Below are 20,085 nucleotides of genomic sequence, written 5' to 3' on the forward strand. Positions count from 1 at the left end.
ATTTAGTGCAGAAACCAAATCACAAGGATTATTAATTTATTGTCGAAGTTGTTCAGTAGCGTGTGCTCGAACTTACAGTTGCGGTATCTGCAAAACAAAACGAAGTTTTCTGCTTCTGGTCATGCAAATGGTTACTTTTTCCCCCTCTTTTTGTACCCGTTTATTCCAGTTTTTTTTTTTAATGACTGCCAGATATAATTAACATGTTCTTCGGCCACCAAAGGTCCATCATCTTCAATCACAATTACTAGAGCACCAATCTAAGTCACGTTTCATTTCCATGTCTTGATAATGAGACTACCAGTGCTGGTTGTTGGCATTTCGTTTTCCCTCTAGTTTAGCTTTAATGTTTAATCAGTATTCTAAGCCTTGAATAATGAACTTTCTTTTATACTTTTCAAGGTAAAACCTGCTAATTGGTCAATTTTTGATGGTTCAATTCAGTTGGATGGTCTTTAATGGTTCGGGATGAAACAGCCTGGCTTGGTTCGGGATGAAACACAAGTAGTTCAATTTGGTTCAAGTAAACTATTTTTTCAGTTCGATTTGGTTCGGTTTTCCTCCCAAACCAAAACAGCCTAACGAGCATTGTGAGCAAATATTGCAATCTGCCTTTGAGCTGGTATTGGTTGGAAACCATTAATTGCAGAATACATATCAATACTATTAAGTGGCCAGTATTACTCATTTACCGGCTAAGTGGTAGATAAAGTCACAAGTGTTTTTGAACAGATTGCATTTTAGATGTTCATTTCAAAAATGTTCATGACACTACATCAGATGTAAATAAAAATGTTGTTCATGACACTACATCAGATGTAAGTAAAAATGTTCATGACAGTGGAGTAAAAACTTTTTTAATAAATAAAAACATACTTAACCTTAGATTTAAGGAAAATCAATATCTCAGTGTATTTTAAAATTAAAGATGAAAACATAATTGCTTGTACTCTTCTTTTTTTGGAAACTCGGAATCCGGTCCAAGGAGTGACTATAATTTGCTTGTATACTTAAAAAAAACAAAATACTTCAAAATACATGTATACTTGCTCCTCCGATTAGATGAAAGGAACCAATTAAAAAGGATTAACATTTTGAAATTAAATTTGTTCCAACAAATCTTTCAATTCAAGGTAAAGATAACTGAAAAAGTAACAATTCAAAGTAAATAGGCTCTTCATAGTAGGAATTGGAGTGATAATTGGAGACTGGAAAATAGCAATGTATTTGGAAACAAAAGATTACAATTACAATGACATACAATAGCTACATAAACATTCAAATAACTCCAACCATGATAAAAGCAAAACTAACCATGGCAAATTGATTGCTAATAGTTTTTATAGATGAAAGAAGATACAATACTCGCATAGTGCACAAAATGTTCATGATGATTCCAAATTTATATCGTCCATAGTAACTTTTGGGTAGTCCTCATAGCCCATAATGCTATTTATCCGGATGCGTGTATTTGGCTGTCACAAGTTGAAAATCAAATCAAACATCAAATTCTGGTAAAGCAAACATTCATAAAAAATGACATGGAAGCCTCATGTGCCTACAGGCAAACATTCATCATATATACAACATGGATTCCCATATTTCTAAGCTCCTTTCAGAAAGTCTAAGGGTAAGATAATTCGCCCCAAAGAATTAGTTCCCAAGCCACACAGACATTTCAATCGCAAAAAGTTTTGATAAATAATTGGATTGCACAAAGTAAAAGGAAAGCTATAATACCTGTCTGTGTCCAATAGTTCTACGGTAGTGCTTCTTCCTTTTGTATTTGAATACAATAACTTTGTTGTCTAAACCCTGCATTAAAACAAAATGGTTAAGGTAGGAGATGTGTTTTACTTTTAGCTTGTTTTCCTAACAGGAGAACAAAAGCAGAGAGAATGAAGAGTACCTGATCTTCCACTGTCGCATATACCACAGCATTTGTTACTACTGGTTTGCCAATGTAGCAGGATGTATCTGTTCCAACCAGTAAAACCTTATGCAGGGCGATCTACAATTCCAAGAGTTAAAATTAATGTACAGTGCATAAAAAAAAGCTTTGAAAATAACAGTAAATGTTCAGATAATGGAAAAGCAAGAAATCGTTTCAAAGAGAAAAGTGGCAAATTATAATCATTGGTTTGAAAACCAATGATTTGAATTTCATTCATTCATTTCTCACATCATATGGTCAAAATACCTCTTTAGGCCTAGTTTCTTATAATATACTTTTCCATTAAACCCTTTTATATTATATTTATAGGTCCTAACCCATAGTTCAGGTCATTAGTAGTTTGAAATTATTAATAACATATTGCTATAATCATCTATACTATCATGATGTCAATTTTACGGAACCAGAAAGGGAGCAGGAAGCACTCGCATCATACCTAAGCCAACCATAGTTTTAAATATATTGTATGAGCAAGCTAATCATTACTTAATAAATGGTAGCAATTTTAGAGGCAGTGCTTAAGGAGCAAAGAAAATGGTGATGATAATAATCACATATAGAACGAAATAATGAGTTTAACGAATGGCTGAAATTAAGAACAAACAAGTTGTATACCTTGTCGTTAACGTTGGCACCTTTGAGCCTCTGAACAACAAGCCAGCGGCCAGGGTGAACAATATATTGGCGTCCACCAATCTAAACAAAACAACACAAGAAAATATTAAAAAAGCACAAGAACAGAACATAAAATTTGAGACAAAGACCCCAAAACAATAAACAAATACCTATTTACCAACCCAACAAACTCGAAGTAGCCCAACAATACAATTACAAACAACAGTTTAAACCATCCAAACTAACCCTTTTACTAGCTACGTGATTGAGCTTAAGTGGTTAATAAACTCAATTATAGACGAATCACTCGGGAGAACCCAAGTTCAAAAATATAGGTTGAAACAATCATTGGATAGACTTTACTTATGTTTCGGCCAAACTCCAGGGTCGGAGGGATAAGACAACAAAAAAAAAAAACTACCCATTTTACTTAACCATTCCTAATCTTGAATGTGCAATACTTCAACCACAAATAATTTCAGATAAATGATTAAACATATAAAATAGATAAAACCATGGTGATAGAGCCAAAAATATGCAAACTCAATTGGGTCACACTCATCCATAGAACAATCTAGATTAACAATTCCACTCAAAGCATGTAACTTTTGAACAATTCAAACAAAAGGGTCACCCAATCCACACTCAACATTAAAAAAAAGCCACTAAAAACTCACCATTACAACAGCAAAAAGACCCTTCTCCCATGAAGGAGACTGAACAATTTGAGAGGATTCAGACTCCGACACTTGAGACTCAGACTCAACAGGTGCAACAGCAGATTCAGTGGATTTGGGAACGGGTAACAGAGGCAAGCGTTGTGAGAAAGTGGATTGGAAAGAGAGGTTGTGAGAAGGAACACGAGAAGGGAAAGGTTGATGAGAAATAGAGAATTGAGGCTTTGTTGAACAATGGGTTGTGAAAGAAGAACAGAGAGTGGAAAGAGTAGAAGCAGTTGCAGAAGCCATTTTGAACAAGAGAGAACTTCCTCTCTCTCAACTCTATCCTCTTTATGTTCTTCCTCTTCCTATCCATTTATTTACTCTTACAAACCCAATTTTATTATTATTTTTATTTAATATACAAAATATATATTTCTTCTACTTTTTATGCTATTTTTTTTTATCAAGTATTGTGGTGGTTAGAATTTACCTTTTTTTAGATGAATAATTGGGGTTACTGGGGTTCGAACCACAGCTCCTGCATATAACAATGCATGTCCCTGTCAAGTGAGTTATGCTCAAGGAGACTTTATGCTATTTTTCTAAACCCGGCTTATACATGCAATCGTTGAAATTAATCACTTGAATTTGAATTTAAAACATGATTAAGTTTGAAAAGACTCGTGTCATCTAAGCTTCTACATTTTTTTTATAGTTTATACACACAGGCTTACAAAGTAATATGTTGGGATTAACTAAACATGATGAGACTTGAAATTTTAGCAATTAACAATTTGCTGGGGAGGCAATGTTCATAACTAGTTAGTTACCAATCCTGTTATATTATTCCTGGTATACTTTGATTATTAATAAAAGAGAAATGATATTTGTACCCCATTACAAATATCTAAGTAAGGTAAATGATTCAACCACCACAAATGATAAGAGAAAGCAAAGTTAGGACGGTTCGCTTTCAGCCAGTATGATTGAAGTTTAATTTTATCGTAATTGATGAAACGAGGTCTATTTTTGGTGAAAGATCCGAATATTTCTATCGATCCAAATCACCCACACACAAGAAAGCCAAATTAGATTAAAAGTTGAGTGGTTGCTTTTTGAAAACCTGCATAAGGTGCCAAATTGATACAAATGACCTAACACATGTTCAAGAAACACTATGTGGAACCAAAGTAAGTGAGAAATACCGTACCAAAGTTTACCGAAAAAATCACAAGAGATGAATAAGTGATATCCATAGTGTTTGGTTGTAAAATTTGTCTTTTAACTAGTAATCTCCAAGTTGTTGTTGACTGATGACAACAAATAATTATAAGCACTTGTGGCATCATATTTGCTGGACACATGTAAATGCCAAATCCACCTGTCAGAATGATTAGGTTGCAAAACAATATTTGTATGAAGTTTTTTTGTGACAATATTTGTATGAACTTTTTTTTATAACATTAGGATCTTTAATTTAAGCCAGGCTTAGGCCTTTTGAGCTCATCACGAATCTAATTCTTGAATGTGTAACGAGTCATCTATTTTTTCTTTGTACGATGTTAGACTTTCTCTCAAATAGGTGACATCAAGAATTGAAGTTAAATTCTTTTCTTTGAGGAGAATATGTTACAAACTCTCGGACATCATACTGATTTATTTGTATGGACTTATATGTTCAAATTCAGTCTAAATATTTCGATAAAATGTACTATCAAATTAAAACCAATACTATATCACTACCAAAAAAAAAAAAAAAAACCAATACTATATTGAGACTTGCATGAAGTCAGTGCTGAATGTGCACCATCCACCTACTCTTGCTTTCTTTTTACAACTATAACCATCAAAGCCAACGACAATATATATGTGCTGAATATATTAAGCTTCTCTGAACGATTCTGAAGAATATGTAAGTCAATTAAATTAAACATTGATCAAGAACATAAACAAAGTTCCAAAATAAAACATATCATAATCATGTGGGCTATGAAAGTTATTAGACTATGATATTTCTTCTTCTACCATTCCTTCTTCCTAACTGTACATAAGAGTTAGCATATCAAGAAGATTCTTCTTTCACTCCAAATGCATCTGCAATATTGAAGTTTATATTCCCTTTCTTGGTTCTGCTCCTACCAACCTGATCATCGTCACCTTTTTTCATCATCGCCACAAACTCTCCATAATCGATTCTCCCATCCTGAAAGCAAAAACATATTTCATTTTCACTAATCTTAGAGATAATAAAATCAAGGGATATCATCAACTATATTGAAAAAACCAAAAATGGATTCAACGACGAAGTTGTTAGTGGAATTAAAGAGCGAAAACAATCACAACATCAGCACATGCTGGTGATTCACCAAATAAGCTCCAACGAACTTACATTATCTTGATCAATCTCTTTGATCATGTCATCCAGATGTACTTCACCGAGGCCAAAGTCTTTGCAAGCTTGTTGAAGCTCGTCAATGGTGATGTAACCGCTACCGTCTTTGTCAAAATAGGCAAAAGCTGCAACCAAATTCTCCTCTCTTTCCATCTTATTCAAGTGCAGTGTAGCCGCGAGAAATTCACCATAGTCTATTGTTCCACTGTTGTCTATATCAGCCTGCAAAAGAAGGAAAGCAAAATTTGAAGTAACATAAAACACCTTATATCTGTTACATTTTATGATAACGATAATCCACTTACCGACTCCATAAGGGATTTAATCTCGGATTCCATGAGATTAGAGCCCACTTGTTTTAGACCATCCTTGAGTTCCTCATAAGTTATTGTCCCACTGTTGTCGGTGTCAATCATTTTGAATAACTCTTTTAACCCGCCTATTTCTTCCTCTGATAGTCTTTCCGCTATGACCTGGAAATAATATTTCGATGTAAACTTATAAGTGCAAGAGTTAGATGAAAACTAGAAATGGATAGTATACAAATCATTAAAAATCATACGCGTAATGCCATCTTCTTAAGTTTATTCATCGCCGAGAAATGTTTTAGACGTGTCAAAACAGCAGAATCCAAAGGCTGGTCAGGTGCAACGGTATCATCAAGAATCCAAGGATGACCTGATAATACATATACTCCATTGTCATTAGATATCCTACGAACCGGCGATATTATAACGCCCTAGCACATAAAACTGCGGTAACAATCAATCAGTACCAAAGGAACTCACATAAGACTTCATGAGCAGAGATTCTTTTCTTAGGGTCCCTCTCCAACATCTTTTTTACCAAATCTTTAGCACTTTCTGAGATCGTTGGCCATGGTTCCGATTCAAAATCAAGATCTCCATGTAAGATCTGTCTAAAAATTCCTGATTCGGTTTCTGGAGGTTATAGAAAAAGTGATTGTAGCTCAGGTATAAAAATATAAGAAGTAGATCACTAAATAATATACTGACAAGGAAAAAATAACAAGCTCACTAATCCAAGAGAATTACAACAAAAACTACAATTGTTACCAGCCCAAAAAGGTGGAACACCGCTCAATAAGATGTATAAGATAACACCAGCACTCCAAACATCAACTTGTGGTCCATATATCTTACACAATAACTCAGGAGCAATATAGTAGGGACTTCCAACTACGTCGTGAAAGGTTTGTCCTGAAAAGAATTAAAGAGAATGCAATGATACATTCATACTAGATAGATAATCATAAACAACCAAGGAAAATATATGTGCTTAAACCGAGGGAATAGAATGGCATCTGATGAAGAAGTAAAATAGATAAAAATTGTACTGTTGAGTGGAACTAAATATAACACAGATCACAACACAACAATTCAAAGAAATTTAATTCATATAAACAGAAGTATGTGGTTTATTGTTGGGAATCAAATTTTTACAGTCAAGTGCAAATCCATCAGCTAGCTGCCAGCTTCAGAAAATTCAAGATTTAAAAGCAAATCCAGAAATAAATTGCACATAGAGAAGATACCGTGCCGTTCTTTTGACAACAACAAAAGATACATCAATGTGATAAAATCAAGAAAGAACAGTTCCTTTGAAAGAAACATCGAGGCGTAATAGAATTACAACAATTTCATCATTCATTTCAACATCAGCAACCTACAAAGATTGAATCTCTTGAAAACATTAAAATGAAACATATATTGGGGGAGCTATCATACTATTTTATTGAGAATCCCAAAATTGACACAAAAAACAAGCATCAATGTTGTGAAATCAATAAAGAATCATCACTTTGAAAGCAATGCTAACCAATGTTTCAAATAACGAGTGCAACCGCAATTAAAAACCTTATGCTAACACATAAAATAATTAAAATAATTTCATAATTCAAAACAATGTGAATCAAGCTATTGAAAAAGGGTCGGGACCGCGATTTAAAACCTTAATGCTAACACATAAAAGAATCACAGTAATTTCATAATTGATTTCAACAATAACAACAAAGATTGAATCTCCTTAAAGAACTGAAATGAAATATATCACAAAGCATTATTTAATCAAACAAGAAATCAACCTGGCTTGTAGAACACAGAGAGACCAAAATCTGTTGCCTTCATTTCAGCATCTTCACCAGGGGTATCAAACAAGAAATTCTCAGGCTTAAGATCTCTATGCATGACACCAAGAGAATGACAAGTCTCAACGACACCGACAATTGTCTTCATCAACTTTGCAGCCTCTTTCTCACTATAATGACCCTTTTGAATGATCTTATCAAAAAGTTCACCACCAGCACACAGCTCCATCACCAAATGCACAAACACAGAATCCTCATAGGTTCCTTGTATCTGAACCACATTTGGATGTTCAGATAAATGGTGCATGATCTGAATCTCTCTCCACACATCATCATAATCCTCCTTACACAAAAGCTTCCTCTTAGGGATTGATTTGCATGCATAGAGTTTCCCTGTGGATTTGTGTGTGCATAGATATGTTGTCCCAAATTGTCCTTGTCCAAGTTTCTTCCCAAGAAGGTAATGATCCCTTAATCTTGGTGTTTGATAGGGTAACACAGCAGTGCATTTTGATGATGATTTTGATGATCCTAAATTATGTTTCTGCATCTCAATTCAATTGGTATGATCTAAAGATGTTTAAGGTTGTTTCTTTTCACTTTTATGTCTCTTTTCTTCTCTCTCCTAACCTCTTCAACAAAACAAGATTGTGTTTTTTTGTTGGTTTGTTATATGCCACCAATTATTTTACTTTTTTGAGTGTTGTGCAACAATTGTCAATACAACAATCATTCTTGTTTGGATTGGAATTTGAGGCTGAATTTATTGGTGGAGAAGCAACTTCATTATAGGTGTGTGGGGGTGATCTAGCCTTCTATAATTAATATCTTCATCTATATATTTATTTAAGATAATAACATTTTTAATGATAGAGTGAAATAAATATGAAGATTACATTTAAGTTTTTTTGCTAGTATAATTTATTATTAAAATATTATCATTTTTATATGTGAAAATAATATGTTTGTAATATTATATACATAAAAAGGGATTCATAAAAAAAAATATGCATAAAAATGGACCTATTTGTTTGAAGAAGAATGGAATTATGAGTTAAAAAAATTAAGAAGAATGGAATTAATGTAATATAATATTTCTAAACCAAGTTCTTATTTTTGGTATTTATATTATATTTCTTTTATCATTTTTTATTGTAAAAATGGTAGACGTTTTATTTTGTTAATTTTTTATTTTTGGAATCAATGTGATATAATATTTAACCAATGGAAATAAAATAAAATATTTCAATATAAAATATATGATAGCTCTTGTTTTTGGAAGTAAATGTGATATGATATTTTATGAATTGATGATTCATAAAATAAAATAACCAAGTTCTTATTTATGGTAGTAATATATCTCTTATTGTAAAAATGGTAGAATTTCTTTTTTGTTAACTTTTTTATGTTGGTTATTTTTTTATTTTTCTGTGTGTTAACCCTTTGGTTTTTAGAGAAATGGGACCCTAAGAGTTCAGTCGTGTGGTAAATAAAATCTGGCATAGAATTATTTCATCCAAACATCAAACTCGGGTTCTCTCGTTATTTGGTGTAATTCATTAACCACTTGAGCTCAATCACTTGGTAATTTTGTGATTTCACTATAATACACGATGTATCATATAAGTTTTATCTAAAAGAAGTAATTAATTATTTTTAAACTTTTTGTTTAAATGCTAATAAAAGGAAAAAAAATAACACAATATTAATTAAGAATTGAAATTGTATTCGTTAGAAATGGAATGGGGATTCTTGCAACAACAATGCGTCTGTAGTCCAACGGTCAGGATAATTGCCTTCCAAGCAATAAACCTGGGTTTGACTCCTAGCAAACACATATTATTTGTTTTTTTTGAGAAATATTATGTTTTAGTTTTTTATTTTTTTTGAAATAGAATAGGAATTAGAATGGGAATTCTTACAACCACAATGTGTTTGTAGTCCAACGGTTAGGATAATTTCCTTCCAAGCAAAAGACCCGGGTTTGACTCCCGGCAAACGCATATTATTTGTTTTCTTTGAGAAATATTAGGTTTTAGTTTTTTTTTTTTGAAACAGAATGGGAATTATTGCAATCAAAATGTGTTTGTAGTCCAATGGTTAGGATAATTGCCTTCCAAGCAATTGACCCGGTTCGACTCCTGACAAACGCACATTATTTGACCCGGTTCGACTCGTGACAAACACACATTATTTGTTTTCTTTGAGAAATATTATGTTTTTGTTTTTTTTTTTGACTCGGGGTGTTGAGGATCGAACCTGCAACAACTAGCTCTTATATGACCAATGTGGAGGTGTGACGATGGAAAAATTTATTATTTATGTTTGGCAAAATTTGAGTTTGAGAATATCTATATATACTTATTTTATTTTATTTTTGGTACAAGAGAGGGTCGATGCCCAAAAGAGAAAATTAAACAATTAAACGAACATTTTTAAGCATACAAGTCCCAGAGATGTCATGAAAGAGGGGACTATTGAGCTCACTAGGAGGGATCTCCAAAAGAATAAAATTCAAGAATTCATGGTGAGGTTGAAGTTGGCAAGCTAATCAGCACTTATGTTGCCTTATCTCAAAGTGTGTGATGAACCTGAATGCGCCAATTACGATTCAAAATATTTTGAATACGCCGAATGAGCACATGGGTTCTTCCATTCATTTTACAATTATTTGCTACCAGGTCAATAAGCAACTTTGAATCACTTTCAATGCCAATATGAGAAATGCCGTCCCTCTAAGCCAACTCTAGACACCCATGTACATACCTCACATATCTGCATAAAGAGCGTCACAAACGCCAATCTTACGGAGAAAACCTTTGATCCATCTACCATTAGCATCCCAAAGGAGGCCTCCACAACCCGAACGACATCCATTCTCTTTGCACACCCCATCACGATTGAGTTTGACTCATCCCTCTTGAGAATATTTCCAGCCAATATAAATTGGTTCAGTGTATCGAGTATCCATTTGAAAATGATTATTAGTACAATCTTCAATATTACTAGTAAAATTTTGGATGATACTTATGGGATTCTCCGGTCTCTGGAAATTTTCCTCGAATATTGTCTTGTTTTGCCATTTTCATATATACTAGCAAGTAGTCATGAAAATTATCGTTCACTTAGAATGGGAATTCTTATAACAAGAATGCGTTTGTAGTCCAACGGTTAGGATAATTGCCTTCCAAGCAATAGACCCGGGTTCGACTCCCGGCAAACGCATATTATTATTTTTTCTCAGAGAAATATCATGTTTAAGTTTTTTTATTGCTTTGGTTTGGACTCGGGATGACGAGGATCGAACCTGCAACATCTAGCTCTTACATGACCAATGTAGAGGTGCAACTATGGTAAAATTTATTATTTATCTTAGAATGGGAATTCTTATAACATGAATGTGTTTGTAGTCCAACGGTTAGGATAATTGCCTTCCAAGCAATAGACCCGGGTTCGACTCCCGGCAAACGCATATTATTTTTCTTCTTTAGCTCTTGTAGAGGTGCAACTATGGTAAAATTTATTATTTATGTTTGCATATTATTTTTCTTTTCTCAAAGAAATATCATGTTTAAGTTTTTTTATTGCTTTGGTTTGGACTCGGGATGACGAGGATTGCAACATTTAGCTCTTGTAGAGGTGCAACTATGGTAAATTTTCTTCTTTAGCTCTTGTAGAGGTGCAACTATGGTAAAATTTATTATTTATGTTTGCATATTATTTTTCTTTTCTCAAAGAAATATCATGTTTAAGTTTTTTTATTGCTTTGGTTTGGACTCGGGATGACGAGGATTGCAACATTTAGCTCTTGTAGAGGTGCAACTATGGTAAAATTTATTATTTATGTTTGGCAAAATTTGAGTTTAATGTTTTTTTGGTTCAATTTTATTTAATATTTAATTATTTATTAAAAAAATATATGATTTCAATAGAAATTAAATTTCAATATTAATTTATTATTATTTTTTAATAATTATTATTTTATTATAATAAAAATGATTAATTTATTATTATTTTTTAATAATTATTATTTTATTATAATAAAAATGATATTTTGAAATATTTTAAAGTTAATAACTATCCCACAATTAGAGATCCTTCCTAGAAAAACCACAATTATTTTTTTATTTCAAAAAAATTGAAGAAACAATTTTAAAGTAAACATGTGTCTTTTTCGTATGTTAATCTTACTTATCGGTGGGCTGACCTTACAACTACAAGCCTTTCCTTATAAGAACCAAAGGGTTAAGACAAAAAAAAAGTATTCAATCAACATACCTTTACTCTAATTATTTTTTTACTTTTCATAATCTTTAATAAATATTCTTATTCAATTTAATATGATAATATATATAATATTTGTGAAAATATAAAATACTTCCAACAAATAAATTGTTTTGTTTCAACTTACTGTTATTATAAAATATTTTTTATCGTATAAGTTTGTTCTCTAGAGTTCATATATATACCAAATTAATATATGAATTTTCAAGGATTTCTCTCCTTATTTTCAAGGATTTCGGTTTATATATTCCATTTTAACTTCTTAAAAAAAATATCAAATTGATATTAACTTATCCTTCATAAGTATTCAACCAAATAAATATTTTTCTCTCCTTATTTTTTATTTTTCTTAATTTATTTCATGAGTTTTTGGTTAGTATAAATTGACACTGTAATTTTTTTTACATAAACGACTATTATATTCAATCATTTACATATTTGAACAAATAAGTTATAAAATAATGTTATAGCCATCACAACAAAATATAATTGAACGTACATATAAAGCATTTTTATAGTGTCAAATTAGTGTATAAATATTAGACCACAGTTTGTGTTTTAGATTTAACATATTATAAATAGATTATGACTAATTAGCAATTAGGCTCAAGTATTTAATGAGCATCGAATAGTTAGGAAGAATTCGAATTCAATTCTTAATGAATTTTTTTTTTATCAAATTTTACTTACCTTTCGATCGAACTTCAGATTATCAATACCCTTTTTCTTTAAAAACCGAAAGGTTAACACCAAAATATGTTAAAAAATAGAGGGTTGCTCAAGTATACTTTTTTTTTTTTTGAGGTGGAGTGCGCAAGTATATTCACCTAACTTCGTAAGGAGAGGTGAATCTGAATTGTATAGAAAAGATGTTTGAGCTTTTTATTTTTTAATATTTTCTTTCTTTTTTTATGAGCAAATATCATGATCACTTTGCAAAGATGTATCGCATTTTTGCATAATAACTTCACTCTACAAATAAATATTTTGATCGTGGGTCCGATCTCATCTAATACAAAAATGTTTCTTTAAAGGTGTCTTTGTTTGCTTGATGTCTTCTTTGTAATAAACTTCCCACAAAGGACAATTTATTACGAAGAGATATTATCTCGCAAGACTCTCACCTTTGTGTTAGTGGCTATGACAGGTCAGAACCAGCAAATCACTTGTTTTTGGATTGCAACTATTTTGGTTCTTTGTGGTATCTTGTGCGACGTTGGCTGGGATTTTCTTCGGCTGCTTCAACCGCTATTTTTGATCAGTTATTACAGTTTGGAAACTTAGCAAGTGTATCAAAAGTACGACGCTCCATTATGCGTCTGATCTGTCTTGCTTGCACTTGGGTTATTTTGAAGGAAATGAACCTCATGATTATTAATAACAACGCAAGCTTAGCACTTAAGCTTTTAGATAATGAGCAATGATATATCTCTAAAAAAATAACATCAAGAATTCTTCAAGTATAAAGAACAGCCAATCACAATGCACTATTTGCCACAATTCAAGGAGGTGTGGTTGAAAAATAGGAAGTGAACAAATAAATTATGCAATTAAAACTTGTCAGTTGTGTCTTGAAAAAATTTTGATGCTATTTTTCTAGTGAAATAGCATCTTACTTAGATAATATTAACCTTCTTTCTTTTTGACGACGAAATACAAAGTTTGCTAATGTTGCTTTTAGTTACCATATTTGGTGGCTTAACCCTCTTATCTCTTATGTGTGTGGGTATCACCTGATTGTTGTTTTCCTTTATGTTTTCGTTTGTCTATTACTAGTGCTTCTCTACATTTTACTTTCTTCTCTAACACGCCTTATATTGGGGAGAATGCGTTTTGATAATAATATAATTTATTTTGGTTTCTTAAAAAAAAAAAAAATATTGAGGTAGAGTGCCTGAGTATATATTCACCTAACTTTGTAAGGAGAGGTGAATCTGTAACTAGAGAAAGACTTCTGTGGACCAAGACCACACAATTGGGTTTGGTCACACACACAAACACATAGTTTTTTCTTTCTTTTTTTACTTTTTCCATTTTCTCTCTCTTCTCTCTTCTCTCTCTTCTCTCCCATTTCTTTGGTTGTGACCAAGAAATTGGGTTTGGTCCCTGGTCTACACAAGTATTTTCCCTGTAACTATATAGAAAAGATGTTTGAGCTTTTTATTTTTTAATCTTTTCTTTCTTTTTTTGATGAGCAAATAACATGATCACTTCACAAAGATATATCGCATTTGTGTATAATAACTTCACTCTACAAATAAATCATAAATGGTATTCACACACACAAAGGTTTAAATTTACTATGTGGTGGTTCCAGCACCAGCAGCACATGAATCTGCATATTTCTTGCGTTTAGAATGAGAACCTTGAAGAGCATATTAACAAGGTTCAAAGGAAATATGTAAAGATGTAAGGGAATCTCACAGCTGAGTTTCATAAGTACCAATATCCGTACAGTGGTATTCATTGCAAACAGTATAAAGATTAGAAGCATGATTGTAAAAATAAAGTACCCAAGTGAGTGATTAATGATAAATACAGGTACACATATATAAATGATTACAAAGAATTGTAATAATAAACCAATAATATTGGTTCTCCTTTGACACAACAAAATAATCATAAAACTAATCTTATAACTCTAGATGACATGAAAATAAACATAACCAAAACCAATATTTAGTGTAACTATAAAACCATATGTTTCTTTATGTTTAGTCTTTACAAATGAATCAATCACTCATCAGACCCTGTCAATACCTCAACCATTACCTTCATAACACTCACTCTATTTTGCAAAGACAATATGTAATTGGCTGTCTCTCTAAAAAGTCCATCCAACCCAATAGATTGATCACTATTTGGTATAAGTCTCTTCAATGTTCTCACACGTCTCTGAATTCCATAAGACCCTCTTCTTCTCTTCATTAAAGTTCTTCTCTTCACCCTTTTCTTTGTTACCTTCACCTTCTTGTCTTGTTCATCCAAAACTTTGCTCCATAAATATGATGAATTGTTGTTTACTTCATCACTACTTCCTTGAAGAAAATCTTTCAAAGTGAGTGAATCATAAGAAGGTTGTGAAGAAATTCCCATAATAACTAAAGAAAATTGAAAGTTTTCAACTCTTGATGAATATTTCAAAATTCAAGTTCCAAAGGGGTATTGCAAAATGATAAACCAAGAGAGAACATTTATAAGGTGTACCTAGTAGTATGTATTAATGGATAATTCAAAAAGATTAGAAGGTGGGGACCACAATACACACTTTAAAAGGAGGCTTCCAATGGAATGGGAGAGAGACAGGTGTACCTAAGTGTGTTGTTTGTTACTTTGAGCATGTTCTCCAACTCAATGCACATGCATTCACATGATGAATTCTTCTTCTCACATCATATACACCAAACAAAACCTCTCTATACAACAACCTTTCATCACAAACACACACCTCATCTAATTAAACCACACCCTGGATTATTCCTCTACAACTTTCCAAATTCATTGCATTTAATTTAATTACAAATCCATCACTCTCCTTCCAGCTCAATAAACGTGGCAACGTGGCATAAAACATGTACTAATTAACGTGATTCATTATATTTAGTCCTTGCTACTTAAGAGGAAACCATGTTATAAAACACTAAGAAAAAATAAAGTATCAGAAGATTGTTACTTGTCAATGCTTGTGTTAACAAAAAGTAGACAAATTAGATCACAATGTTGGGATAAGGTAGATTAACCTCTGACATTCATGAACCATAATGAATTCTTATCTGATTAAAAGAACCATCTTCTTATATTATGTGTATATATTGTTGATGCCATGACCTTTCATTGAAAATAATATTAATTATGATATAACCAAAACTATGCATTGTACTTCCACACAAAAAACTATGCATTGTACTTACAGATGATATATGAGATCTGACAAACATTCCTTCATCACCAAATAACACAAGGAGAGGTGCAAATTTAATTAAGATTATATTGCCTCCATTAAAACATTTATTAGGCTGAGAAAACTACGGAAAAAAAAAAAAGTCAAGGACGCTATAGCCTATGACCTCCCACATAAATACTATTACAGTAAACCTAAGTTCTGGACCAACAAAAAATTAACAAGTCTTTATTAAAAAAAAAAAAAATTAACAAGCCTCTTACTTGTGAGTTCTAGAAGGTAGCTAGTGAATTTGTTTGCTAAGTTCAATTTAATTGGAAAACTTGAAAGTATATTCATATTAATGCCAACTGTTAATTTGCCATTAGTTGTACAAATTATAATTTTAACTAAGGAGGTTGGGTCTATAGCCAACAAAGGACCTAAACTTCCACAATATGACGAACCAACGTTTTAATTCTGGATAAGAAATACATTAATGTCAACGCTAACCTATGAGAAATCAAAAAAGTTTAATTGTAATTTTGCTGCTTAATTTATTTTTTAACAAAACCTAAAAATATTTATTCTATATCTTCTTATATAAGCTTTTGATCCTACATAAATTCAAATCTTATTGTGAGGCCGTTAGTTTTTTTTTTTTTTTGACAGGTTGTGAGGCCGTTAGTTGTTACCATTACATATCAACTATAATGAAATTTTTTACTTCAAAAAAAAAAAAAAAACTATAATGAAATTTTTTTTTTAGGGAAACTATAATGATATTTGCACACCCTACTTATATTTTTCAATATTCATTCAACAACTCATTTTGTTATAAAAACAAAATCCTTGTTTTGATTTTTGTTTCATCTTATCACATCATCAATCTATCACACCACTTTTATATCTTTTTGAGTAAAATACACTTTCATCCCTTAAATTATTGTGATATTACACTTCTCTTCCCTTTTATTTTGAAACACATACCTCCCTCCCTTCTTCATAGATAACAAAATAATATATTTAATTCTTTTTAAAAAATTATATCACACTTCGTTAGAAATTATTGTTATTACTGTAATAACCTTTTAGATATATTAGTCTATCACGATCCTCTAAAATCTAGCATCCATTTAAATGTAGACACAGAGACTATTGTATGCAAACATTTTGGAATTTCTTGGTCTCAACAATGACGTTTTTTTTTATGGTCGAGGTTTGAACTTCGAACCTTGCATATATTATGTATTGTCCCTACCAATTGAGCTAAACTCATAAGGACCAATGGCGATTATTGTATGATTGTAGATGAAGGCGTATGTATGAAAAGGGAATTATGGTAATAAACTAATAATCATAGTGTCTACTAGATATTGATAAATAAACTAATTATTTAAAATTAAAAAAAGGATTAAATTTACTATTTTGTTATCTCTTAAGGGAGGTATGTGTGTGTTTGAAAACATGAGGGGAGGAGAGTGTAATATCACAATCATTGAGTGTTTATTACTCTATCCTTTTTTTTTAAAGTGTATAGACTTATATAGGGTGTTTATCGTCGATGAAGATTGACTCAATTGGTAAGAACTTGATTTATCCGCAATGTCGTGCGTTCAATTTTTGCTGTCAATGTATGACCTCTTTAATGGATGATACATATATACCTTTGTACACGCTTTTTGAACCTTCAAGTTTGTCCCAATTCTGATGAACTCCCGAAGTCCAACCCACCTAAACTTTAGTAACCAAAAAAATATGGGTGTTTATCAAACATTTTCCATTACATATATTTTTTTGGTGGTGACCGGGGTTCAAACCCCGGACCTTACATATTTTATGCATCGTCCATACCAACTGAGCTGAGCTATGCTCACAAGGACTTTCCATTACATATATATCAACCAACTTTTGGATTTCCTTCTTTTTTTAGAGAAAAAAAAACAGCGAAATATTTATCATTGTAGCAAATTCAAGCTAAATACTTTTCTCTTGCATGACAAGCATTTGAGATTTCCTCCTCTAAAACTTTTTCTATCATTCGTAGTCAAACAAAATACACCTAAACAATATAAACAATATTAGTACTGGTTAGGCTTCGGTGCATGACCTCATTAGGTCTCCTACCGTAGGAGACTTGGATTTTTTTTTTATTTTTTATGTAAAATGGATGTGTATCATTGGATCTATTTTAGAAGGTATTGAATGGTTGTGATTTGGAGATATGTGGCCCACTAATATATCATTATTTAAACATATATATTGTTTTTTAAAAATGCAATTGAATTTGGAATAACATTTAACAAAGGGTGTTTTGGGTATTGTCCTGAATTGGATTTTTTTTTTTATAAATTATCATTAAACCCTTAAAATTAATTTTCATTTTAATTAACTTCAATTGTACTCTCATGAATGAATAATTCATGAATTTATGATCTATGAATTATTCTTGTGGAATCTAATTCACAAAACTTGACTTTTGAACAAAGTCTGTTATTGACGTGGTTATATAGACAAATTTTTATTTTATTTTTGAAAGAAATTTTTATGTAAAAATATGAGAAAGTCGATATGATAATTTTTTTATATAAATTACAAAATATTTAAGCATATAAAATACGCAACGAGCACGATACAAATATTTAGCAATGCTTTTCATATAAAATAGCAAAATATTTAATAGAAATACTATATTAATGTTGATATTTTGAAAATAGTCATGAATTTTTAAATAGTCGTGAATTTTAAAATTATAACAGTCATGAATTTTAAAATTATAACAGTTTTTGTATATAATTTTTTTAATAGAAACATTACATTAATGCTTATAACTTTCATTTACTCTTCTTTTTGAATATTTTATTTATTATCTTTAAAAAATTTATAATATTATCAATATTATTATTTTGTATATAATTACCACATTGTTAAGCGGCCCGCGAATGCACGAGTCTTTTACTAATTTAGGAGAAAAATATGATATTCTACCAAATATAAACTACCTAAACTGACCTTTCCATTAAATATGTGAATATAATTGTAATTATAATACTTCTTATCCTGTAGCCAAAAAATACTTCTTATATCCACAATTATAAGTAAATTGATAGCACAGTAACGTACAATTATAAGTAACAATATAATATGTCTCAAATCTTGTAAAAAAAAATATATATATATATATATATATATATATATATATATATATACATGTCTCGCACCATGCGAGACCTACTAAGGTTGTGCACGGTAAACGGAGCCCTAGTATAAACGTATCCGTTGTATGAGAATTATCTGAGTGTATCTTGAGCGCTCATCTAAGCTAACTCGTTTTTTCATACGAGTTTAAGAGCCCGTTTGTTATAGTTTTTTTTAGGAAAAAATCATTTTTTTTAAAGAAAACAATCACTTTTAAGAATATTGCATTCGTTTGTTACAGATTTTTAGAAAAATAAAAATCTAAAAAAAAAATCTAAAAACAATTTCAAATGAGAAGTTGTTGAGAGCAGCTTCTTAAAAAATAGATTTTTTTTAGAGAAGAGAGAAAATATGGATCTAAAGATTGAACTAATTTTGTAACAAAAAAAATTGCTTTTATATAGTTGTATCCAAACAAATTAAATTATTTTTTAAAAAAATTGATTTTTATTACGGTAAACAAACGCAAAATAGATTCTGATTTTTCATAAAATGTCTAAAAAATAATCTCTAAATTATTTTATCTCAAAATCATTTTTATTTTAATCCGTAACAAACGAACCCTAATTAAATCACATGCACAAGTCATTCGCATCATTCTATCATACTTAGCTAAATTCCGATGTTAATTGTGATTTTGACCTTGGCTGTGAAATCTAAAAGTGATTTCATTCATCCTCTAATGATACAAGGGAGGCCTATGTATAGTCACACTCAAACATAAAACATAAAAGACTAGATTACTTGCATTTCGAGTAAGTAATTTGTTGAAACTTCAAATAAACCACCAAGACAAATCACACTTAAACTCTAATTAGTCTAACATATCCTCCCTTAAACTGAAGATGTTCAGTTTAGAACACTATAGTCCTCGCTCTAAACTTGACACATCAATTATGCCAAGTTTCTCTCTAAGCTTGCAAATGATTTCTAGCTTTAAAGGCTTAGTCATTATGTCTGCAATATGATGAATCTTTATCAATCTTGTTGATG

General features: G+C 31.2%; 3 protein-coding genes and 2 non-coding genes across 5 annotated transcripts; 2 read left to right on the forward strand and 3 right to left on the reverse strand.

Moving 5' to 3' along the window:
* Positions 1-1,180: 1,180 nt before the first annotated feature.
* Positions 1,181-3,581, reverse strand: RPL21C (Ribosomal protein L21). The gene is made up of 5 exons (XM_085741313.1): positions 3,247-3,581; positions 2,570-2,650; positions 1,910-2,011; positions 1,741-1,815; positions 1,181-1,475 (listed from the first exon to the last, which is right to left on the reverse strand). The coding sequence occupies exons 1-5, from the start codon at positions 3,535-3,537 to the stop codon at positions 1,386-1,388; spliced, it is 639 nt and encodes a 212-aa protein (XP_085597439.1). The 5' UTR covers positions 3,538-3,581; the 3' UTR covers positions 1,181-1,385.
* Positions 3,582-5,130: 1,549 nt separating this feature from the next.
* Positions 5,131-8,374, reverse strand: LOC146958127 (calcium-dependent protein kinase 11-like). The gene is made up of 7 exons (XM_085741315.1): positions 7,728-8,374; positions 6,700-6,843; positions 6,412-6,564; positions 6,186-6,301; positions 5,929-6,096; positions 5,621-5,845; positions 5,131-5,434 (listed from the first exon to the last, which is right to left on the reverse strand). The coding sequence occupies exons 1-7, from the start codon at positions 8,278-8,280 to the stop codon at positions 5,294-5,296; spliced, it is 1,500 nt and encodes a 499-aa protein (XP_085597441.1). The 5' UTR covers positions 8,281-8,374; the 3' UTR covers positions 5,131-5,293.
* A 2,509-nt stretch (positions 8,375-10,883) lies between these two features.
* On the forward strand, positions 10,884-10,955 carry TRNAG-UCC (transfer RNA glycine (anticodon UCC)). The gene has a single exon. It is a non-coding gene; the product is annotated as a tRNA-Gly (tRNA).
* Positions 10,956-11,130: 175 nt separating this feature from the next.
* On the forward strand, positions 11,131-11,202 carry TRNAG-UCC (transfer RNA glycine (anticodon UCC)). The gene has a single exon. It is a non-coding gene; the product is annotated as a tRNA-Gly (tRNA).
* A 3,308-nt stretch (positions 11,203-14,510) lies between these two features.
* Positions 14,511-15,195, reverse strand: LOC146958130 (uncharacterized). Its single transcript, XM_085741316.1, has one exon. The coding sequence runs from the start codon at positions 15,108-15,110 to the stop codon at positions 14,751-14,753; it is 360 nt and encodes a 119-aa protein (XP_085597442.1). The 5' UTR covers positions 15,111-15,195; the 3' UTR covers positions 14,511-14,750.
* Between the last annotated feature and the right edge of the window lie 4,890 nt (positions 15,196-20,085).

This window comes from Medicago sativa, chromosome 1 (genome assembly GCF_051527215.1).
Source record: "Medicago sativa cultivar Bolivia chromosome 1, Bolivia_mono, whole genome shotgun sequence".
NCBI classification, from domain to species: Eukaryota; Viridiplantae; Streptophyta; class Magnoliopsida; order Fabales; family Fabaceae; genus Medicago; species Medicago sativa.